The sequence below is a fragment of the Bathycoccus prasinos genome (genome assembly GCF_002220235.1).
Source record: "Bathycoccus prasinos genomic : Chromosome_4".
NCBI classification, from domain to species: domain Eukaryota; kingdom Viridiplantae; phylum Chlorophyta; class Mamiellophyceae; order Mamiellales; family Bathycoccaceae; genus Bathycoccus; species Bathycoccus prasinos.
Window position 1 is genome coordinate 764,980 of NC_024005.1, and position 23,433 is coordinate 788,412.

The window sequence follows — 23,433 nt, forward strand, 5'->3', positions numbered from 1 at the left end:
GCTAGGGCAGGTGTGTAAATAAATATAGTGTACAACAGTAATGTATAAAGTAGCTCTCATCTATTCCGCGCTTTTTGCTCGACGGCATACCTCGAAACCACGTCGAGAGTTTGGTTTTCGATTATTTCCTGCACATACTCTTCCCCGCCGAGAAGTTTCGCGCACATCGTTCGCGCTTTCGCGGCTGCTTCTCGGAGAGATTCAAACGCTGCCGCATTTTTCTCAGATATATCTGTTATCGCATTGATGTTGTCGTGAATGGTATACGTATCTGGAAGGCGCACGGGGACTTGCGTGAGTAACGCGAGAAGAGCACTGGATGCGTCGTTGAGCTGCATTTCAGCTCGCGAGAATGCAGCCTTCAATTCTTCCTCGGTTATGTCCCCGATTTCATTTAGCAACTCTTCGAATCCATCTTTTTCTTTTTCTTCTTCTCCTCCGTCGTCGTCGTCGTCGTCGTCGTCATCTCCACTGAACGTGTATGCGCGCACTATCATCTCAATCGTCTCAATCTTCTTCGCAAGCATCGCCCTCGCTTCTGGTCGTTCGGCGACGAGTGCAATGAGTGTTTCTAAAATTTCAGCCTGTAAAAGGAGCGAAGCGTACGCGTCGTCCTTTTCCTCCAAGGCGTTCGATAGATTCTTCATCCGAATTTTATCATCGTGCTCGTCGCTCCAATCCGCATCCTTGGTTTTATCCCGCATATTCTTTCGAATGGCACCGTAAAAGTTCAAGAATGCGTCTTCTAAGCGCTCGAGTTCTTTCTTTTCTCGTGTATCATCGTCTTCCTCTTCGAGGTGTTGGCGACGACGAGGTCGCCCCGGGCGCGACCGCGTTGTCTGCTGATTTTCGAGCTCCCGGGTGCACACGTCCACGAGCATCTCGATAAACGATACGAACACATCGTGTTCGCTCGAACCATCCGTAATACCAACGGTGCCTACACAAAGCAACGCGCCGCGTGCTACTCTCGCCGCGTATCGCTTTTCTTTGTTACTACTCTTCACTCTCAAACTTTCGCCATCGTCTCCATCTTCCTCCTCCTCCTCGTCTCGATGTTGCGCCCTACACAGCGGCACGCCGTTGAAAGATAAGTTTAGAACGTCGCCTAAAATTTCAAAAAGCGTATTCCTGGGCATTATATCTTCCATCAAATACGCGAGCTCTTCATCTTCTCTCCTGTCACCTATGCTGCTAGTACTACCGTTGCTATTTTGACTCGCCCCGCCGATTTTCTTCGTCTTGTTCAAATTTCTCTCCTGCCCGCCCTCCGACGTAGTTATCGTTGCAACGTCGTACGCGCTCAGAACGTTCTCTCGCTTCCTCTCGCTGCCGTCCTTCCCTTCATCTCCAATCATAAAAGCCATTCGAAACAACCTCTTCGAAAATATCCGGTACCTGTTCGCTCTCGAGGACGACATGACGAACAACGTCGCCTCTCGCAACTCGTCCAGAGCTCGCGCGTAGTGCGATTCAATGTTATTGAAATAATTCTTCTTCTTGTTCTCGCTCGCGTCTTTCGCGTACCTAATCCTACCGTCCAAAGTACCACTCACCATGTGCATATTATTGACTGGAAACTTTAAAATCCCCTATAGTATTTTGTGAAAATAGAGGTCAGCTAAATACAAACGACGAGGAAAGAGCGCGCGAAGAAGATGCCGCTGCATCAAACGATAAAGTTAAGGAATCAGTTATCTGTTCTTCGATGAGTCGCGTCACTTTTACGACAGATGACGACGGAGGGGTTACTGTATTAGTCCATCCTTTTCTCCTCCCAAACGCCCTCGCTTTGCGCAGCGCGTGCGAATATATTTCAATCAGCTCCCCTCTCCTTCTCTTTCTCTCTCTTGAATTTCATATCGCCCGGCGCCTTTCGAAAAGGAAAGTGGACGCTTAAAGTCTCCTTTTCGCTACGATGATGTCATAAAGTCGGGCATTTTGAAGAGAGACAGAAGAGGAGAGGAAGAGGGGAGCGTCCTCTCGAAACACATAACAGAACAACACGTTTGCGTTGGCGAAAGGGAGAAAAATCCAGAGTAAAAACGTCCAAACGCAATCGTCATCCGGTCGGTATCAGACCTTTTACTACGTTGTTGAATACATCATTTTCCTTTTCACACATCGCGCGTGACAACGAGAGAGGAGCGAAAAGTAGCGCACCTGCGTCTGTTCTTGCGTCTGTAAAGTATCTTATGTCTCGCAGCGCGTCATAAAAAGCATGCACACTGAGGTAAAAAGTGTGCATCACGTGCACGTTTTTGCTCGTCCCACACCACGTCGCGACCACGGTCCCCGCATCATCCGCAGTCTCCGTCGAAACCGTCGGCGTCAAACTCGAATCGTAAGAAAAGCAACTCACGGAACGAACGACGTAAACGACGACGACGCAAAAGAGGAGGAAGAATCGTACGAGAAATTCGTCCACAAAATAACAACCCCGCGCGTAAAGTTTGGGACTAAAATCCATCGCACGTTACACCACCACGCGTTTTCAAAACACAAATCCTACGCGTACCAATGGCAGGCATTTTGCGCGCGGTCGGAACGGTACGATTATCGCGACGTCGTGAGCGAAGAAGCGGAGACATTTTTGAGCGCGTTTCACTTTAAATTGGAAGACGGGTGCAAACGATTCGAGCGAGACGTGAAAACTGGGAAAGCGGCGAAGGATTGGGACGCGGCGAGCGCGAACCATCCGACGTTAGGGTTAGTCGCGATCGTCGCGAGTTGGAAAGCGACTGTAGAAGCGGTGTGCGGGAAGCCTTGGCTGTTTGAAGATGAGGAAGAAGAAGAGTGAATAAAGTCTCGCGTCCGAACGTTATCGTCTTCGAGCGCTTTTAGTACGTAGCGGAGTAGTACATATAGCAGAGCATTTGCATTAGGTGTAGTAAATAAAAGTCGCGCATCCTTATTAAACTCGCGGTTCATAGAAAGCAACAATTTCACCCACATCCTCGTGTGCTCACTTTTGTTGATACGTGTGTCTGGTCGCGTACGCGCTCAAAAGCGTAGTCTCCTCTCTTTCTGAATTTTAATTAGACGAAGTTTTTCGATTTCCTTCGAATTTTTTCGTGCGTTCGTCAAATACACATCCTCCCTGTTCGGTTTGCGCGCGCGCGAAGACCGGACTTCTCAAACGCGACGATTGATAAAAATCCATTTAAAGTTTGTTGCGCGCGTGCTTCACAGAGGTCGCGGCAGAGGTACGTTTAAAAAGTTACCACTCGCGTTTGAGAGAGAGCGGCGAGAGAATTGCGCGAGAGATTCCGTTTTGACTTACTTACGAGAACGTTCGAACATTCGAATTCAAATAGACACAAGAAGAAGTATTCGCGCGTCGCGCTCGTGCGGGTGCATAGATTTGAAAAAACTCGAAAGTTGCTCTTCTCCGTGCGGTGTCTCAGTGCATATAACAGAACAGAATAAATCACAACATGGAGGAAAACGAGGCGAACTTAACGGAGTACGAACTCGAGCGGAAACGAAAGATCGCGCGCAACCAAGCGCTCATCGCGCAACTCGATCTGAAATCGCTCGCGAGCAAAGTCGCGCCTCCGGAAAAGCCGAAGAGAGTTATCGATGCCACGGGTAACGGCGAGAATGCGAATAAGAGAGGGCCGAAAGGCGCGCACGCGAGGAAACGGATGAAACCGCAGAGGTTTTCCAGTCGAGCGGATAAATTGAAAAAGCAGCAACGACTGACGAGTTGGAAAGGGCAACGAATCGGGAGTTTGAGAGCGCGGTTACTCGACGGGAGAGTCGGGGCGAACACGAACGTGGTGACGACTGAAGTCATCGCGCTCGGGAGGTTAGATGCGAAAGAGAAAGAAAGCGATACTGTTGCTGTGGAGGATGGAGGAGGAGAAAATGGGACTCCGCGCGCGTCGTCGACGCCGACGGCGGCGAAAAACGACGGCGGGGCGCACAAGGAGTCCATGCAAACGTCGGATTTTCTCGCGATTAAGTATAACATGTCCATGGGGAAGAGTCACCTTAAAAATGTGCCGCAGCAAAAAAAGAGAGGACGACCGCGATTAGACGAGATGGAGTGGGGAGTTGAACAGAAACCACCGGCGTACGTGATGGCGGAGAACGCTTTGATTCCTCGAAGGTATTTAGCCGAAGGCGAGTATTTTGACGAACCGTACTCCGCGTGGGTGGATGAACATCAAAAGCATCACTTGATTTGGGGAAAAGACGATGCGAGTAAATCTCAAAAGAGCGTGCAAACGGTCGAAGAAGGCGTGGATACGCCGAGTGAAGCTGCGGTTCTTATTTTGGAGGAACTGCAACGGCGCGAATTTGAAAAGTGGGAATCGGAACGCGAGGAAAATTTGAAAACAGCCATCGCTCAAAAAATCGCCGTGAGGGAAGACATGTTAACGGAAGCGTATTATCCGTACGGACGAGACGCGTTACCGTCTCGTTATAAAAACATGAAACCAATCAACTGGTATCAGCAGCAGCAGCAACAACAACAAAGGAACGCTAGTCAAATGAACACGAAGAAAATATCGGCGATTTTCGCAGACCCGACTTCCGAGGAAGCGAGAAAAATGCGATTAAGGCAAGAGCTTGAAAAGTCTGAAACGACGACCAAAATTAATCCCTCGGCGCGTGACTACAGTGATGTTTTGCAGTGTTCGACGTGTAGTAAATCGTACAAAGACACACCAAAAATGCGCGCAGGACAATTTGAGGGCATGGATCATCTGTGCACGGCGTGCGGATTGTTTTACGCGACGTTTGGAAGAAAGCGACCGATGGAGATGAAAGAGTTTGAGGAGTTGCCAATCAATGTTCAAAAAGAAAAGCACGCCGCGTTCGTAAAGCTAGAGGAAGAGGCTCGACTGAAAGCTATAGAAAAAAGTAAGCAAGAGGCGGCAGAAAACGCGCCGCCACCAGAGTCGGCTACGGCCGCGGCGCCGGCGTCGGCGAACGAAGACGCGAAACCAAAGTTAGTGTTCACGATGAAATCCCCTTCAGCAGGAGGAGAAGGAGAAAATGCACGCACACAGCCTTTATCCAGTGATACCGGTAACATCAATAGCATTAGCACGAATGGAATCGCTGAAGGAATTCAGAAGAAAGAAGTCAAAGCTGAGTTGGGGGAGACGACGAAAGTAGCAGAAGGAGACGCCCCAAAAGTCGTCGTCGGTGGCGAAGAGCAACGCCAGCCTCAACAACAACGTATCAACGAAACTACTGACGTCAAAGATACCGCCACTGCGGTCACAGAAGCCACAAAGCCGTCGCTGAAAATAGTCATGCATCGCTCGCACGCTGCGCCTGATGGCACCAAGGAAGGTGGGGAAAAAGAAGGTGGCGGAGGAGAAGATTCAGGCGCGACTGCGGTTGAAGTTAAGCGAGAAGCAGATGGAAAAGTAGAGGAAACGAAGACGCAAGAAGTGAAGACAACTGTCGTGACGGGCAATTGGATTTCTGCCAAGTTCATTGGTTTAAATCACTGCAGAAGATTGGAATTTGCCGAGCACGTTCAAAAAGCGATTCCTAAAATGGGCGAAATGACGAAACTTCTCACGTTGGTCGGCGCTGGATTGATGACGAAAGATATGGTCGAGGAAGGAGTCCTCCCAGATAAAGACGCAATCTCTCAAATGCAACCGTGGATTGCGCAGTTGAACCCGACGAAGCTTCCAGCGCGATATTTAGTAAACGCGAAGTTTCAGATACTACCACCGGCGTGGTCGAATCCAGATGTCGGTTCCGATGCTTTAATGTTTGCGGCGAACATTGTACACACGACGCCACTCATGATCAATCCGACAAAGTTGAGAAAGTACGAGCCGAAAGATATCGATGGTGATATGCTATTCGGATACGGTCAGTATCACGTGCAAGATTCGTTGATAGCCTTTCGCGACCGCGATGAAGAATGGCAAACTCCCGTTCCCGCTTCGAACGAAAATAATAACGAAATGGATGAAGACGTACAAGACGAGTTGGATGCTATGCGAGACTACAAGGAAACCTTAGAGCGCGAATCGCTCTACGAAGAAGAGTGCGATCGGACGTTATACATTCAAGGTGTCAACAAAGCAATTTCTTCAATTCAAAAGGTCAGATTAAAAGAGTCGCGCGATACCGAACGCATAAAAGAGCGGAATAGACGCGCGAAAGAGCAAGAAAGCGAGAAAAAACGTTTACGAATGCAGATGGCGTTGCAACCAGTCCGGTTCATGACGCCGAGAGAACGCGAGAAGTATTTGCACGAAAAGCAGCGCAAAATAGATGCAAAGAACGGGAAGATACCTTCTGATGAGTCGGGTAAACCGTTATTAAAGGTTACGATGAAGAATCCGGCGGCGAGGCCGGTGAAAGGACGCGCATACACGCCGAAGGAAATTCCTATCATTTGTGGTAAATTAACCGGGGTGCTATTGACGAATGGTCGACCGCGCGTTGATTTGAAGTGTAGAATCGATTGTTCCGGCGAGCAAGTTGGGGTTACGGAATTCGAAAGGAAAGGAGGCTCAAAGAGTAAGAAGTGGAAGAACTCGATAAAAATGAGACTTGACGATGAGATTGATGATTCAACCGGGATCACGCTTGGTCATCACCTGATTAATTCTGGGAAGGAGTTAGACAACAACGGAGAGATCATAAATAAGAAAGTTGCCGTATATCGGTCCTCCGACGATGGATTTCACATTGGAACCATCACGAAATTCCTCGAGAGCTCTGGCGAACATCGCGTCGAGTACGAGAACGGGAAGCCCGAGGAGTTGTATCTATTCTTGATGGATTTGAAATGGGAACCGGAAGTTCTCGATGAAGAAGCAAACGCAGCGGAAGAGGCAAAAGAGCAAGCAAAGTTAAAAGAGGAAGAAGACGAGAAGAAGAAGGAGGAGGAGGAGGAGGAGCAGAAGAAAAAAGAAGAGGAGAAAAAGGAGGAAGAAGAAGAAGAAGAAGAAGAAGAAGAAGAAGAAGAAGAAGAAGAAGAGGAAGATTTTGAAAACTTGTCGGACTTGGAGCTGGTTCAGAAAATCGGAAAGCCAGCCGGTGCGCCTGGAATATCTGGAGCAAAGTATCCCATTTCGATCGGTCCGTTCGAAGTGTACACCATTGATGATATCGGCGTGAGCAAACATAATCCAATGCGCATGTCAGAGCGAAGAAAATGCCTCGAGATTCTAAAAATCGTCCGCGGCGCCGAAGGGAAGGGGAAAGGCGGCGCAAACGCTTCAAAGCGCTTCCTCACAGAAATGTTTGAGCACCTTCCCCAGAAGTCACACCTTCCAGAATATTATAAAATTATTAGGTACCCAATTGACATAGCCACGATCGAATTCTCATTGAAGTCGGGAGTGTACGCCTCGCCGTGGTGGTTCTTCGTTGCCTTGGAGCTCGCGTTTGCAAACGCGCAGAGATACAACGATCCCGCGACTCAAATGTACGCGGACGCAGCGGCGTTGAGAGAATGCATGCATCGTGCTGGAAAAGAACTTTTCGGATCAGATGTTCCGTTCCCTACAGCCGGTGGAGATATCTATGACGACGTCGAAGAACCGAGAGAGTACAGAGAGACTCGCATAGTTCCTTACGAAATCAACGACGAGGAAAATCCGTTTGCGGGAGACGATGTTGTCTATCGTGATCATCGAGAGATTATATCCGATACGTCAGGGTTATATCATCCGCCAGCACAAATTTCTCCAAAAGTCATTCGCGAAGAAATCGAGCGTGAAAAAGCTGCCATCGAAGAATACGGTTACGAAGCCGCGCATGAGCAAGAGAACGAGCAACCTGCAGGCGGTGGCGTAAGAGGTCGGACGAAAATCAGGTACGAGAACAAACCGATGGAAATTCCATCTTTGAAGATCGGTAAATACAAAAAGCGGCGCAGATCGAAGGGGGATACCAACGATGCATCTTCTGAAGAGGAAGAGTATGACTCTGCTGCTTCCGATTCTGATTTCACGGGTAGGAAGAAGAAATCGATCGGTAACGCTACTACGGCTGGAGGTAAAAAGCGTGGTCGTCCTTTTGGAACGAGGAAAAACGGCACAAATGATACTACGATCGTCGCAATCAGTCTGTTAGAGAGATACTCTCAACTTGGAACAAACGATTTTATGGAAAAGATTGAAGCAAGAGGAGGTGGCTCTGGTAAAGAATGGGCGCGAGGCGGTCGAAAAACGGCGGCGTTCACTGCGTACATGCGCAACAAATCGGATATTTTCACGGAAGTCACCAGCGCCGGAGGCGGTATTTGGACTTTAGCGAAAGGAATTTCCGCGGATAAAGCGAGAGAAAAACTTGAACCGCGCCATCTACCGAGCCGTGCGGCGAGAAGACAACGTTCCTCAGGCGCCGAAGGTGACGACGATGACGACGACGATTACGACGAAGAGGAGGAAGAAGACTACGGCAGAGAAGCCAAAGTTTCGAAGAATGCCACCATCGCGCACACAAACGCAGATGGAGGAAGTGCATGGGAATGGAAGAATACCGATGGTACAATGACGCAGAAAGCAACAACCGCGTGCCATTCAGTTCTTCGGGCGATTCGCTCCGCTGTCGAACCGGAAACCAAGCGTCTTCGAAGTGAACTCTTCGAACTCCTTCCTACGCCAAAAGTCCTTCCAGAATACTACAAAGCGATTGCCAATCCCATCGATTTGCGAAGCATAACGAAATGTTTGAGAGAAAATGGTTACCCGACCATCTGGTCATTTCTTCTCGCTATCGAACTGTGCTTCTCGAACGCTCAAAGCTTCAACGAAGAAGATTCACAAATTTACGAAGACGCCGAAGAGATGCGTAAAGTCGGGAACGACGCGCTGAGACAACTCGTGCCTGGCCATCCCGTTCCGGTCAGAGATTCGTGTTACGACATGGCCAGTGCAATTGAGCCACCGTGGGAGAATGTCAAACCAAAATTGACGTTTACCATGAAGCAAAAAGACCAAGACGTCGCCAAAGCTCTCCACGCGCTCCAACCAAGTGGAAAATGCGGAAAGTGTTCCGTTTGCGCGATTAAAAAATCGCCCTCCAAAAGTAAAGGAGCCGCCGCCGCCGCCGCCGAAAAGTGCATCACGAACCGAATGCTTCAAGTCGCGCACGACACCAATTTAGACCTAGCGCTCCTCGCCGCGAAAGGCCAGAACGCCGTCGGCGTCAAGCTCGAAATCTTCTGGCCTGGAGAAGACACGTGGTACTCCGCCGTTATCAAAAGCTTCGACGAATCGACGTGCGAACACGTTTGCGAGTACGTCGACGACGACGTCGAGGAAAAGCTCGCCTTGTGGGATGATTCCAACTGGGAAGAAGGAACGAAACTTAGAATTCCATAATAGTAATACTAAAACATCAGATAATACTACCGGTAGAACACGCAAAGCGTTACTAAATAAAGAGTCTTCTTCTGTGCGTTTTCTTTCGCATTCGTTCTTGGGTTTCCTGGGTGCCCAGATTTTGGATCGATTTTTTTGAATTTCTCCTCAAAAAAAAAAGAGCGGTTCCGGTTCTTTTGAATACCTACTGCTACACGTCACACGACTTACTCGTGATGGGATTCAAAGAGATCTTCTCCGCGCAAAAGAAGAAGCCTCCATCGAAGGAGGATTTGGCGAGTGCGAGTGCGAGTGCTGCTGCTGCTGCGACGACCGCGACAACAACGAGCGCGAAACAGAAGAAGAAAAAGAATAGGAAGACGAAGCAAAACGAAGAAGAAGACAAAGAAGAAGAAGAAGAAGAAGAGAAACGAACGACGAGGACGACGAGGACGGGTGGTCGAGGTAAAAAAGCGCAGCCGTCGTTGCCGACGTTGGACGTGCGCGATGATATCACCTCGAGAAGAGGAGGAAAGACAGCAAGAAGTCCCACGGCGGCGAAACTGGCCGAGATGAAAAGTTCTTTGCACGCGAAAAAGTTGAAGAAGACGAACGAAGAAGAGGAGGAGATGGAAAGAGAGAAGAAGGAAGAAGAAGAAGAAGAAGAAGAAGAAGAAGAAGAAGAAGAAGAAGAAGAAGAAGAAGAAGAAGAGGTATTGTTGACGAAACTGTCGCGAAATATGCGCGAACTGAAACGCGCGTTGGACGCGGCGGATACCGTGGAAGATCAAACGGAGCTTTTCGGTAGGTTGAGAGACGTAGAGATCGCGCTGAAAGCGATCGAGGTTTCCGAGGACGTTTTGGCTGCGAGTACGACAGAGAAGGAAAGGTTGAATTCTTTGGACGACGAGGAGTGGAGTCGGAAAAAGTGCACGTATTTCTCAAAGTGCATGATTCGATGCTGGAACGTCGCGGTGGTGAGCGATGCGAAAACGACAAACGTTGGGGCCGCCGTTGTTTCTATAAACGTGCGCGAGAAAGTACTAGAATTGCTCACAGAGGCAAAGAGCGCGTGTGATGTAAACGGCACCATCATCGATGGAGACTTACTGATATCTTTGAGTGGGAAATTAGCGGAGACGTGCTACGAGTGCGCTCGGTTTTCAATGGCAGAGAAGTACTTCAAAAAGGCGTTGGAAGGGACGCGATTTGATTGTGATTTCTCCGAAGACGAGTCTCCTTCGAAAGAAGAGTTGAGAGATCACGAGGAAGATGAAGAAATTTTCTTCTGCAACTTCAAAGTCGCATCGCTACGAGGAGCGAACTTTATTCGCTTGAACGACTTATCGAAAGCGTCTTCGATGTTTGCGAAGTGTGCGAGAACGTTACTGTTCGCAAATGCGATGTCGTCGAGTAGCGAATCAGCGAAAAAGGCACGCATGGTTTCTATATTTTTCGGCGCCTTGGAGAAGTTGGCAAAAGACTTGGAGGATCTCGATATATCGAGCAACGAGGATGGGGATGGCGAACCGACAAAAAGGAAGATGATGGACGTGATTAAAGTAGCCTTGGAGAATTTGATTGAAGTCGCAGAGACGATTGATACATCAGTTTTCCCGCTCGCGACCAAGAAAAATATGCAAACTCGAGCGGCGAAAGTTTGCGTATTCTTAAACGAAGATGCTTCTAAACATCTCAACCTGGTTGAAGATGATGATAAAAAGAAAAGTAAAGATACGATAAGTACGATTGAAGACGCGCAAACGTTACTTCTCTCGGCGCAAACGTCGCTTTTGAACGATGGGAAAGTGGATTATGCAGAAAAATGCGCCCTTCGCGTACTCGGCGAAGATGGCGACGCAAAAGACGAAAGATTTGAGAAGACGAGAACGTTGCGAACGTTCGCTTCCGCTGCGTTTGTACTTGCGCTCGCGACGAAAAACGTTAACGCTGGCATAGAACGGATTGAGAAACGTTTGAAAGCTATTCAAGCTGTGAAAGACGACGAGTGCAAGTTTGCGCTCATCGCAAGCACGTTCTGGGCAGCGTTTTCAATCACATCTTCAGCATCGTCAACGTCACTAACGAACGAAGAAAACGAATATACCGCAATCAAATACGCCGAGCGATTACTAACTCCTTCTTCGCTCATAACGCAAATATTGACGTCCAGCGATTCGAAGGAGAGCTCGCCTCTGCTCGCCCGAGCTCGCGCCTTGGCGTGGAATTACGCGGTCGATCTCGAACTTATCGCTGAAGCGGCTTATCGAGGGGAAAATGCCAAAAAATTGGCTAAACTCGCGCACGACGCATTTGACAACGTCGTAGCAATCGATAAATTATGCCGCGAAGCAGGGTTTATCTCAGAAAATAAGGAGTCGATTGAATGCCAAAGCTTTCAGAACGACGAAGCAGACGCGCTCAAAACGCGAGCATTTTGTGCTCTGAGCGCGTCGTCTCCTTCTGATGATTCGTCGCTCGCATTGGCTTCTCACGCAGTGCAAGCGCTCGAGGCGCACGAAAGCCGAGAGATGCGTTTGGTTTCAGCATCTACCGCATTACTTCGACTCAAACTTTGCAGAGCAGAGTTGCAAAATTTACGTTGCAAAGAAAAAGACGCCACTCTCCAAGAGGAGGAAAACACCATTACGCAAGGCAAATCTGCTCCTGGTAGCAATAATAAGACGATGATCGTCTCGCGCGTCAAAACTGCATTTCATACGATTTGTCGGGTTGGAGACCCAAATGCAATCATTTTTGCAGCTTCCGAGCTCGATGCATTGGCAGATGCGGAAATTATCGCCGACGCATTAAGGTCGGCCTGGGACGCGTTGATAACTTTTTGTGAAAAGAAGAAGTTGAACGCACCGCAGCAACAACAACAAAAGACGACGATAGAAAAACAAGACGAAGATAACATAAAAAGTTTGAAAAACGAAGCGATGGTATTTCGTGCGTATCTCGCGCATGCGTGGAGAAGCTTGTCAACTACCGGAACGATGACAACTATCGATCCATCGAAATTTTTCGTAACGTTAGTCTCCGACGTGACGCGCTGGCTGGCGAGAACAGCAAAGATTCCAATGCTCCTGAAAATATTTCCCGAGAGCCTCGTCATAATCGATATTGTTTTCGATTTGGTTGATTTATGCTTACAGCGCGCCTCGAAGGAAAAATCTACATCGTCGTCGTTGTCCTCCTCCTCCTCCTCCTTGATTGATTGCGTCAGACGTCTCTCTTTCGCCGCCGCCCAACTACTCGAACGCGTCCAATCTTCACAAGAATACGACAAAGAAGCGTCTCCGGCATCCAAATTTCGCGCAAGTTGTATGAGTTTAACTTGCTTTCAGATCGCGATTGCTGCCATGCTCGACGGGATGCGCGAAGATGATGAAAAAGCGCTCTCAAAGACGGAAAAAGCGGTTGCTAAGTTTCAAGAGTGCATCGAAAAAGCGAAGGAGGAATACTCAAGTGACGTTGGACAGATGGAAACAATACGCAAATACGAAGACAATTTGATTGCGTACGAGTACGCTGTGCTGAACTTGCAGAACAAGCGAAAAGGTGCAACGTCTTTGAGTGCGGAGGAAGTAAAAGCGTTTTGCAATGGACCGGGTTCGAAAGTTTCCTCTCCGCGAGTATTACTACGATTATGCGAAGACTACCCGGATAACAAAGCAGCCGGTTCCGTAATTAACAACATCATCGTCGAACGCATATTAGAAAGTGCAAACAAGCGAGAAGCTTTTGATGGTATCACGCTAGCTGCTGCCTTTCGCAGACTCTTCGCTGCAGAAGAGCAAAACGAAAAAGCGCTACAACTATTTTCCTTACTCTCTACATTGAAGCCGCCTCAAAGTGGTACGAATACATTGGTATTCCCCACCGCTGAAGCAGAATATTTAGTTTCGTTGGCATTCAATCGAGCAACGCACATGGAAAGATTGGAAGAGCCGGAAAAGGCGTTAACGTGGGTAAAATCCATCGAGAAAGTTATTGAAAAGAAGAAAGACACGGAAGAAGAGGACGAGACCACTTTTCTCTCGAGATCCTTACGTCCGACTTTTGTTGAAATATTGGCCGAGAGGCTTCGAGATGCGGAGGCAGACTTACAAGGAGAGATTGAGGTGAGAGTGTGAACTGTTGAATACACATATTAGAGAGACACAGAGAGAGACGCAAACAACTCTTAAAATACATGCATAAACATACAATCGAAGTGAACTACGTTATTAGCCCTAAGTAACCATCGCTATCCCAACTTTAATCATTTTGGCAAGTTCTACCGCCGCATTCAAATCTAATCCGGAAACGATCAAGCCTTCGGATACCCAAACTTCCGCGTTAGTCCATCCCACTTTTCTTTGTCGAACGACATCTGGGTTTACATTCCTAAGGAAAATCGTCACACCCACAATGCTTTCATCAAATGGTAAAAACTGGACCGTGTATCGATTAACGCAGATCTGGCCGTGGCATTTTGATCCGTTGGTTTCTTTTCTATACACGTCTTCGAATACTTTTAGCTGCGGATCACTATTCGGTAAAAGGTTGAATTCGCGTGGAGGTGCTGGGATAATGGACGACTGATACGAAATCTCGCTCTTGCTCCCATCGTCACCGTTGTCTTTTATTTTCTCCCTACGCTTTCCACCTTTCGGTGCGAACTTGTCGTGAGTTCGCAACGTCGTTACGAACATGTCTCGTTCGATCGCTCTCTTTTCCATGGCATACGAAATTTCTTCGTCGCCAAACTCGGATAAATATAGAGATGTGCGATCGTCGAGCTGCATATGCACTCCCGGAGTCCCGTCTTCACTTTCGATACGTAACAGTGCGCACATTCTGTCCACTTCGCAAACCCATTCCCTTTGATGCAGGTGCTCATGCGCAATTTCAGCGCTCTCGAAACGAATACCGAAACTAAACGTGGTAAATCCAACCGTGCTTGACGTAACGAACACGCAACCTCGCATACCAAAATCTGAGCGACACGGCCAACATCCGAGCAAAGCTTGATCGCCTTCGTGTTTCGAGCTTGCATTGTAAGTCTTAATGACGCGAGCGCAAAGCGAACGCGCAAGAGATTGAGAGCCGCTCCGGACAACATCTCGCGCCCACTCGTCTTTGTCGCCTCTCTGTTTCAGGATGCGAAGTACGTCCATTGAACTCACTCGCTCTCTAGTCTCTTCTTCTTCTGGAACGAGATTTGCAACCTCCATTGTTGGCGTGTACCACAAATCCAAAATCCGGCGAGTGCGTCTTTCTGATTTCTGCACATCTCGAAGGATCCGTGCAGAACCTTCACCGCCGCTTTTCTTTTTGTATTCTGCTTTGAAAAAGTCAGAGACTTCGTCGCAAAGTTGCACGCAACGCGAATGCGTCGATTCCGTAATTTTCGTTCTAGAGGGATCGAAAAAATCGCGGTTCACATCGGAGAAATTTCCAGAATTCTCGCGCGTCAAATCAGCTTTGCTAAACGGGTCAAGTCTTGTACTCAAAACAATTCGTTCGACTGCGTCCAATATCCCAGCATGCAATGCTTTTAACAATATTTTGCCACATCCCGACGACAACGATGTGTGAGCACGGGCGATCTCTGCTTCTATCATGTTCAAGCACCGCGAGGTTGCGAATTTACGTGAATCGTCGTGTGCGTCGAAAATGGCAACCTTCAGATCTCTCGAGACGCGTTGTGAAAAGAGTTCTGCCAGAGCATGGAGCATCTCGTCACGATTCGATTTGAGCTTTTTGTATGCGCTGGATGCGACGTACTGAATTTGCGCGTTCACACTTGAGATGCTTTCCTGATCGATCTCGGCAGTGTTCTCGTGTGCTTCATCATCGTCCTTCTCTTTAGCAATCTTTTTCCAACATCGAGGATACTCTTCCATGAGATTCATAAACCCTTCAAAACACTTATTCGCGTTTGATATTCGCCCGTAAAAGGACCCATCTTCGAACACACTCGATATGCCAACCGACAAGTCTTCATCTCTGGATAATCGCTCGACTTCGCTCTTCCGCGCTCGTTTTATGAGTACTGTGGCGTACAACTTTTGCGCGTCTGAAAATTCCACCAAACTCTCTTTGATCGCGAGAGCGATTTTCTCCGCGTGGAACCTTCTCCTATACTTCGGCTGCATTGAGAAAGCCAATGCCTCATAAGTCTCTGCGCACGCACGCAAAGCGTCTTCAGAGGCTGCAGAGTGCATGTCACCGGTGGTGTGGTTCATCGGTATCGGCTTTGGAAAATCGCTGGGACTACCTATACAATGACTCGAAACGAAGCGTTTGAGCTCCTCTGCGGCACATTCCACGGACTCTTGAATGGAAGGATGTACCGCACACTCATACTTTCTGTACGCAGATTTAACAGATTCCGAATAATAACAAGGCACATCTGATGTGCTCGCGTTTAAACCATCACCTTTGCGAGAGAAGAAGGAAAAGCCGCCATTGGGAGGAATCTCTTCTTCGTACGCTTTCGCTAACAGAAAGAGTTCCGTATCGATCGACTTTATAACCTCGTCTTCATACTTTGGATTCAGTCCTTTTTCGCCACATGCATTCAGAGCACCCGCGGCTAAATTCAGCGCACGCGATAAGCTTGCTTCAAATGCAAAGAATACCGCATTCGCCTCGCTCGGAAAACGTCCGCGTAACTTTCTGGCGTCACTTTTTGAGTGTTCTATTAAGCTCACAATCAATTTCAAAGTTCCAGAGAGCGTGACGCGACCGATAGCGTCAGAAATGTTCGCATTGAAGCGGTTACGGAATAGATTTATTCCGCATTGACGTGCAATCTTCGAAAGTCTCAAGGAAAGAAAAGTATTCTTAGAAATTCCTCCCAAAGGTTCAGAAACAATCGCCAACATCTCCACGATCAACATCATTTTCTCCTCCCGCGCATTTGATTCCATATCATTCTGGACGTTCTCTATTTTGACACTTTGCGAAACGCCATCATCATCCTCTACATCTTCGTCGTAATCCATATTGTCGAATCCACACGTTTCGAGAGTTCGAACGCACATATCGCGAGTTTCCTTGGCTAGTTTTGTAAAATACACTTTTTCCAATTCGCCGTGCCTCTCCGCTACAATCGCCGCAGCGACGTTCGCCAACGCGTCCCTAAAAGCTTCTGCTATTCTAATATTGATATCTTCTACATATTCGGCTGCACCTTTCCTTTCGTTATCACTATCGTGGTACAAAAGTTTTTCCGGACGCCACTTTTCGAACAGTGCGAACGCCTCGCACACGGCTACTCCAGAACGCGGCACAACATCCTTCTTTTTACAGTGCGTGCGAGCTATATCTCGTAAAACCTCGCCAACAAACGCGCGATAGCTTTCACCGCGACCACAGAGCGCAAAAAATCGCATCGTCGCTATGCCAATTTTCGCGTACTGTAAAATGTCCAAGTCGCCATTCGCCGGTATCAGCGTGAGCAGCCCATTTTTCGAGAATGCGATGGAATTGTTGCCGTTTTTCCTTTTCTTCTTCTTCTCGTAGGATACGAACGAGTCTACGCTCGCATCGACGGTTCCAATCGAAGTCGTCGCTAGCGTGTCACTGATTGACTCTAAGGCTAAGGTAAGATCACGAGATACACTCTTCAACGACGTATCGCCGATGGAGCCGATTGGAAGGAACACGCGACCAAGTATAGGATAGTTGCGCCTTGGAATGATGGATGCTTTCACCATATTTGTTTCTGTCAATCCAACACCACCAGAAGAATTAGGAACTCTGAAAGAAGGTGGAAATCGATCTGAATCAAATACGCTCCTCCCGAGCTCATCCCTTTCCTCTCTATCCTCAGTAGAAATCAATGCCTCGTTTGCAGATATCTCGTTACCCGCAGCAGTGACGTCAACTACCGCAATTTCGATCGAATGCATTCTATTCGCGACGAAAGACGGCGTCACTGCATTAAATATCGCTTCTTTCATTCCATCTCGCGAATCAAAGGAGGAGTGTGGATACGTCAGCGGCGTCGCTTGTGTTGAAACAAACATTAATATTTTTGCATTGCTTTCGTCATACAGCGTCATCGTCACTTTGACGAGCTTCTTTTCACTCGCGGTAGTATCCTCGGAAGTTCCAACCTTATCGCCTCTCTGCTTCGTTGTCTTCTTATCCTCCGATGCTGCCATTTCTTCTCCCTCGTTATTTGAATTCCCGTCATCATTATCGCTCGCTACGTCGTGGTCAAACTTCTGCTTCTGCTGTTGTTGTTCCTTCTTTGATTTGCGCAAGCCAGCTTTCAAAGCTGCTTTCGAAACCATCCTGGAAAGGCCTTTTAACTTTTTCGGGTTTTCACCAGCTCCATTGTTGCTCCCTATACCACCACCCCTACTACTCATACTATTTCTATTATACTCAACGCCATTAAACTTAAACTTGGAATACTCGCCCGCGTCTGCATACTTGGCGAGCACCGTCACCGCACGAACACCTAATCGCACGACTTTCCTCTCTTCCTCGCCCGCGTATTCTTTCCTCATCCACTCCACGCACCGGTTCATCGCCAATCGTGAGCACCTTTCGTGTTTCTTCCACTCGACCGTCTCCTCACCGGTCCCATTACACGCCATCCGCAATTGCTTCATCTTTCTCATAGCGCGCTCCACCTCGTTGTCGTTATCGCCGTCTTCCGTAAACGCCGTAAACGCCAACGACTCGCACGCCACATCATACGCGCGCCCTTGTATCCCACCTTCGCTCGGAAAAACTTTCTCTCCAGCTACGGACGCCAATAATGTATTCACAGAAGAACTCGAAACGCCAACCGCGGTCGAGGATTGTTCCACGCGCAGCGCCACGTTTGCGATATTTCTCCCGCGGTTATTCAGAGCAATAGGCATCGTCCTCGCCACCAATTCGTTGCTTAAAATTGAAGAAGAAGAAGAAGACGAAGACGAAGACCGCCGCCGCCGCCCGGAGATGGATTCCACCGCACCCTCTCCCATCGTCGTCGCGTTCGATGATTCTTGCAACAACCCCGGCGGTTGCACGACATCATTATTCATCTCTCGTCTCTTTTACTCCTCATCTCGTCTCCTCTTCTTAACGTTGTTGTGTTGTTCTTGCGCGCAAAGTTGTCGTCGTTCGAATTAAATCGCAAAACGCTTTTGATTCGCGTTGTGAAAGATCGAAGATGATGCACGTTTTTCCTCCTCCTGGAATCTCTCTCTCTTTAACGCGTTCGTTGTTGTTCTTCTTCTCTTCTTGTTTTCCTCTCGTCTTTTCACTCGTTTTGTGTCCAATTCGAAATGGAGAAAAAACGGAGAAAAAACAACACAAAAAGACGCACTCATAGTGAGCAGCTTGGACGACAGTCGCGCAGCGAAAGAAAGAATGTCCGACGACGAGGCAGACGAAAACGACGAGTACCTCTCCCAATTCGTGGTGGCAAAAGTCCTCGAGATTACACAAATCCCGAACAAAGACAACTTAAAAGTGATCAGAGTCGATGCAGGAGGAGGAGGAGAAGACGACGTTTTATCCATCGTGACGAACGCGAAAAACGTCTCGGAAATAGGATTGTTGATAGCGATAGCGAGAGTAGGGGCGACGTTGAAAGATGGGACGGTGATTAAAAAGCAACTGGTTGGTGGGGAAATGAGTTCTGGGATGGTTTTAGACGCGCCGCTGTTGAATTGGAAGAGCGGGAGTCACGGTTTAGCGGCTATTTTACCGTCGGATGAGACGAAACCTTTATGGTGGAAAGCGGGGGATAAAGTGCCGAAATCGAGACCGAGGAGCGACGGGTTAGCTGGAAACGACGACGATACTAACGGGAAGAAAGAGGAACCAGTCGTCGATACGATGTTTGCGAGAAAGTTATCAAAAGAAGAGAAGAAAGCGGCTTTGGAAGCGAAGAGAGCGGCGCGAGCGGCGAAGAAAGCCGGAGGAGACGAGTAGGTAGCGTAAATACTTTTAGCAAGCGCAGCGTCTGATCAGTCATCGACTTCTTCTTCTTCTTCTTCTTCTTGCATCATAATCCATTCGGCCATGTCGACGTTTCTGTTTTCCATCGCAACAACGAGCACTTTTTTCTTATCCCACTTCAATTCGTTCGCTCGCATCCATCTCAACGTTTCGAAGTGGTTTCCTCTCGCGCACGCCGTCGCCGCCTTTGCGTCGTGCGGCCAACCCGCGTCAAGCGCAAAACCTAACGCCTCCACGTTTCCAACGCGAGCGATGCTCGCGAACGTTCTTGTTGTCATCGGTACTCCGCACCACTTCGCGTACGCGACGCCTTCTTTACTCGACGCAAACTTGCGAACGCACAGTTTCGCGTATTTCGTTTCGCCGAATTCATTTCGAACGAGCCTGCGTATTCTTTTCGAGCATCTCGAGAATACGGCCACATCTTGATCGTCCAGTTTCGTCAATATTTTCGTCGCGAAGAGGTGTGGGACGTCACCGAGTAAACGCTCCGCCAACGAGAACTCCTCCAACTCCTTTCTTCGAGAAGAAATAGGAGGTAAGAACCGGAAATATTTCTCGCGCATCTCCTTCTCTTCTCTCTCGATTCTGTGCGCGTCCACGAGAAGATCGATTTCGTCCGGCCCGAGAAACTTCCCGTTGTTGTTCTCTTCGCTCGCGCCGGGGACGTACGTCCTGTTGTGCTTTTCCAAACGATCGATCGCGTCGATGTTTTCCATCATCTTCAGGAATATTTGACTTTTTTTTTCACATTTTTTCAATTTTTGAGCGTTTTTTAGAAATTAAGAAAAAACGCCTGAAACGGCATTTTGTATCTAAAAACCAATTAAAAAATACTACTCGAGAGACGATAATGATGTCCTCCTCCTCCTCGATGCGACGTCCTCTCCGAAACAACAAGAACAACGGGGCGCTTCTTTTCCTCGCGTGTCTTTTAATTTCTCTTGCCGCGGTATCTCTCGGGGTCGTCGGTGCCGAAGATGGGGACGACCAGCAGCAGCAGCAGCAGCAGCAGCAACTGTTATTGGAAGCTGTCCTGTCAACGAACCCTTTTCCTTCTTCTTCGTCCGTGAAGTCATCGATGTCATCAAACCTACCGCTCGGTTCGTCGTCGTGGGCGACGAGGAACGAGGTCGTGGGCGACGACGACGAAAGTTTTGAGTACGACGAATTAGGTTTTGATTGGTTGACAGATAACGGTGATGATGGCACGTTTGAAGAAGAAGATGAAGAAGTTCGAGGTTTCGAGAAGACGGAAGAAGGCGTCGACGGGTACGAATGGCTCGGGGAAGAAGGCGAAGAAACAGAAGAAGAAGAAGAAGAAGAAGAAGAAGAAGAAGAAGAAGAAGAATACAACGGTGAGTACGACGACGAGGACGAGTTCCATCCGACGTATTGGGAAGTCGCCGGCGTGATGGATGAAGACCAGGATTCTACCCCCATCGAATATCCTCCTCTTCCGCTGTTGCGAGGGAAAGAGGCCGACGAGCACGAAATGTGGGCGTCGTTTCCGACTTTTTTCAAGTCCACAGAAACGCACGTTACGTACGTTATACCGAACGATATTCGTCCTCACATTGAGTCTGTTGTTCGGCGCGAAATTTTGAAAGTGCTGTATCTTGGTCTCACCATGTTCGTGCTCGTCGTTTTCGTGCTCGACACGTGCTGCGGAGGCGTTTTTAACGAAAGCTCTCCTAACACCGAAAGAGAGCTTGAGCGTAATTTTGACAGAGACGAGGAGGAGCGCGGACATTGGGAAAAACTTCACGATCGCTTCGAACAACCTTTATATTTTGATACAGAATATAAAACGTTTCGAGAATTCCCGCCGCCGACGCCGCCGCCGACGAACGCGAAGCAGGCAGCGACGCAAACGTCGACCGTTTCTCGCGTCGTGTAAAAACAACGGCAACAATACAAACATCAACAACCAACTTAGACGAATCTCGCGGGCTGTACATATAGGCGAACAACAGAGTTGGAATAACAAACAAATCAAACAAATCTCATCACATAATAATGATAAAAAAGCACATAGTATTACACGCATCTAAGCTTTGGCTCTTCGTTCAACAGCCTCTCCGCGATGAACATATCCTCCGGCGTCGTCACTTTGATGTTATAATAACTCCCCTCCGTAATTTGCACTCTCTTCCCCAAATGTTCGACGACCGAAACGTCGTCCGTTACCTCCAACCCGTTCTCCTTCACGTACTGAAACCCCTCCTTCAACAAATTCGGTTCTATAACCTGCGGCGTTTGCATCTCCCACAACAAACTCCTATCCAACGTCTTATCAATGCTCCCATCTTTATTCGCTTGCTTAATCGTCGCTTTACACTTCACCGCCAACACCGCCGCGCCAAACTTCGCGCCGTCCTCGAAACATCTCCTCGCGTCCTCCAAATCCGTCAACGGCCTCGCGCTATCGTGTATGGCTAACAACTTCGTCTCTTTTCTCGCTTTCGTTATCCCGTTATACACTGAATCTTGCCTTTCCGCGCCTGGTCGTGCAATCACTAAAGGTTTCGAAATCTTCTCAGAAGTAAACACGTCGTCGTACTCTTCGTTACACACGACTACGATTTCTCCGATTTCCCTCATGGTGGCGAATTTTCTCAGCGAGTACACCGCGATAGGCACATCGAGTAAAGGCAAGTATTGTTTCGGCATGTTCGCGCCCATTCGTTTCCCGACGCCGCCGGCGAGGAGGACCAAGGTGACTGAATTGTCTTCAACATTATTCGCATCGGTTGAAGAGGCGTTCGGTTTGAAGGCTTTCATCGAACCCGCGCGATATCCGAAACCGATTGGTGGTTTCCTTCCACTCGACGGGGAGACCTTGGACGGGAAAGAAGAACTGTGTTTGCACATCGCGATATTAATACTCATCGTCGTCATCGCAAAATAAAGATACCAGTCAGACTCCTCGCGATACACAAAAAAAGGTTGGTTTTGACTATATACTGAGCGTGCGTTGCGCGTAAAGAAAACAAACTCGAGACGAAACCCGGCGAACGATGATATGCAAAAAGTGGAGAAAAGTTTTTCCATTTTATCCACTTTTGCGCATCGAGAGATGTCGTTGATGTCGAGAACAACAATGACAACAACAACAACAACACCATCATCATCATCGACGATAGCAAAAAGAATGCGTTCGTGCTCTTCGTCTTCGAGCAACAAAAGCGATGGAGGATGTTTTGAAACTCACAGATCGCGACGACATCGTTTTCGTCAACATCATCGTCATCATCATCCAACGGCGGACAGAGGAGAAACGAGAAGAGGAGTGCGAACAAAAGCATCGTCGTCACCACCGTCGTCTCCGAAACCAAACCCGAATCAGATGCTCATATACGTCCCCCCGCACCCTTTGTTAAAGCACTGGCTCGCGGTGGCGAGAAACGCGGCGTCTCCGTCCGCACTTTTTCGATCCGCCATGGCGGAGATTGGGAAAATTTTACTCTACGAACTCTCGCGAGACTGGTTGGAGACGTACGAGGCGCAAGTGCAAGGCCCGCTCGCGGTGGCGAACGTGGAAGTGGTCGACCCGACGAAACCGATATCGATCGTGCCAATATTGAGAGCCGGGTTGACTTTGGTGGAGAAAGCGCACGAGGTTTTACCGACGACGAAAACGTACCATCTCGGGTACGCGCGAGACGAGAAAACGTTAGAGGCGACGAAGTATTTGGACAAGTTACCCAAAGCCGGGTTCTCGAAGGAAGATAAGGTTTTGATTTCGGATCCGATGTTAGCGACTGGTGGGACAATAGTCAGAGCCGTTCGAGACGTTCTGGATAAAGGCGCGGACGTGAAGAACGTGCGAGTGATGTGTTGCGTCGCCGCGCCGCCGGCGCTGACAAAGTTGAGCGAAACCTTTCCCGGATTGGTCGTGTACGCCGCCATGATCGACGAGAATATCACCGAGGAAGGATTCATCCTCCCCGGGTTAGGGGATGCCGGAGACAGAGCGTTTGGAACCACTGATGATTAATTCATGCATACGAGAAGAAGAGTTGGGTTGTTGTGAGTAGTAAAACCGTTTCAATCGTCATCCGTCATCGTCGCGTCGCTTTCTTCCTCTCGTAAAGCCGCCGACAAGTCTTCATTCTTCTTCTTTGTCTTCTTCTTCTTTGTCTTCCGCTTTGTGTGTGACTCCTACGAATAC

General features: G+C 48.4%; 10 protein-coding genes across 10 annotated transcripts; 6 read left to right on the forward strand and 4 right to left on the reverse strand.

Annotated features, from left to right (window-relative positions):
• Window positions 1-56: 56 nt before the first annotated feature.
• On the reverse strand, window positions 57-1,565 carry Bathy04g03940 (unknown protein; the record flags this gene model as incomplete). The annotated part of the gene is made up of 1 exon (XM_007513808.1): window positions 57-1,565. One exon carries the CDS (start codon window positions 1,563-1,565, stop codon window positions 57-59), a length of 1,509 nt encoding a protein of 502 aa, XP_007513870.1.
• A 656-nt stretch (window positions 1,566-2,221) lies between these two features.
• Bathy04g03950 (unknown protein) lies at window positions 2,222-2,800 on the forward strand (the record flags this gene model as incomplete). The annotated part of the gene is made up of 1 exon (XM_007513515.1): window positions 2,222-2,800. The coding sequence occupies one exon, from the start codon at window positions 2,222-2,224 to the stop codon at window positions 2,798-2,800; it is 579 nt and encodes a 192-aa protein (XP_007513577.1).
• Window positions 2,801-3,437: 637 nt separating this feature from the next.
• Bathy04g03960 (predicted protein) lies at window positions 3,438-9,320 on the forward strand (the record flags this gene model as incomplete). The annotated part of the gene is made up of 1 exon (XM_007513619.1): window positions 3,438-9,320. One exon carries the CDS (start codon window positions 3,438-3,440, stop codon window positions 9,318-9,320), a length of 5,883 nt encoding a protein of 1,960 aa, XP_007513681.1.
• Window positions 9,321-9,535: 215 nt separating this feature from the next.
• On the forward strand, window positions 9,536-13,438 carry Bathy04g03970 (unknown protein; the record flags this gene model as incomplete). The annotated part of the gene is made up of 1 exon (XM_007513715.1): window positions 9,536-13,438. One exon carries the CDS (start codon window positions 9,536-9,538, stop codon window positions 13,436-13,438), a length of 3,903 nt encoding a protein of 1,300 aa, XP_007513777.1.
• A 99-nt stretch (window positions 13,439-13,537) lies between these two features.
• Window positions 13,538-18,337, reverse strand: Bathy04g03980 (predicted protein; the record flags this gene model as incomplete). Its single annotated transcript, XM_007513608.1, has 1 exon — window positions 13,538-18,337. One exon carries the CDS (start codon window positions 18,335-18,337, stop codon window positions 13,538-13,540), a length of 4,800 nt encoding a protein of 1,599 aa, XP_007513670.1.
• A 328-nt stretch (window positions 18,338-18,665) lies between these two features.
• On the forward strand, window positions 18,666-19,105 carry Bathy04g03990 (phenylalanyl-tRNA synthetase, beta subunit; the record flags this gene model as incomplete). Its single annotated transcript, XM_007513826.1, has 2 exons — window positions 18,666-19,006; window positions 19,051-19,105. The coding sequence occupies 2 exons, from the start codon at window positions 18,666-18,668 to the stop codon at window positions 19,103-19,105; spliced, it is 396 nt and encodes a 131-aa protein (XP_007513888.1).
• A 162-nt stretch (window positions 19,106-19,267) lies between these two features.
• Bathy04g04000 (predicted protein) lies at window positions 19,268-19,981 on the reverse strand (the record flags this gene model as incomplete). The annotated part of the gene is made up of 1 exon (XM_007513434.1): window positions 19,268-19,981. The coding sequence occupies one exon, from the start codon at window positions 19,979-19,981 to the stop codon at window positions 19,268-19,270; it is 714 nt and encodes a 237-aa protein (XP_007513496.1).
• A 134-nt stretch (window positions 19,982-20,115) lies between these two features.
• Bathy04g04010 (unknown protein) lies at window positions 20,116-21,159 on the forward strand (the record flags this gene model as incomplete). Its single annotated transcript, XM_007513633.1, has 1 exon — window positions 20,116-21,159. One exon carries the CDS (start codon window positions 20,116-20,118, stop codon window positions 21,157-21,159), a length of 1,044 nt encoding a protein of 347 aa, XP_007513695.1.
• A 140-nt stretch (window positions 21,160-21,299) lies between these two features.
• Bathy04g04020 (2-C-methyl-D-erythritol 4-phosphate cytidylyltransferase) lies at window positions 21,300-22,160 on the reverse strand (the record flags this gene model as incomplete). Its single annotated transcript, XM_007513603.1, has 1 exon — window positions 21,300-22,160. The coding sequence occupies one exon, from the start codon at window positions 22,158-22,160 to the stop codon at window positions 21,300-21,302; it is 861 nt and encodes a 286-aa protein (XP_007513665.1).
• A 178-nt stretch (window positions 22,161-22,338) lies between these two features.
• Bathy04g04030 (uracil phosphoribosyltransferase) lies at window positions 22,339-23,259 on the forward strand (the record flags this gene model as incomplete). Its single annotated transcript, XM_007513538.1, has 1 exon — window positions 22,339-23,259. One exon carries the CDS (start codon window positions 22,339-22,341, stop codon window positions 23,257-23,259), a length of 921 nt encoding a protein of 306 aa, XP_007513600.1.
• Between the last annotated feature and the right edge of the window lie 174 nt (window positions 23,260-23,433).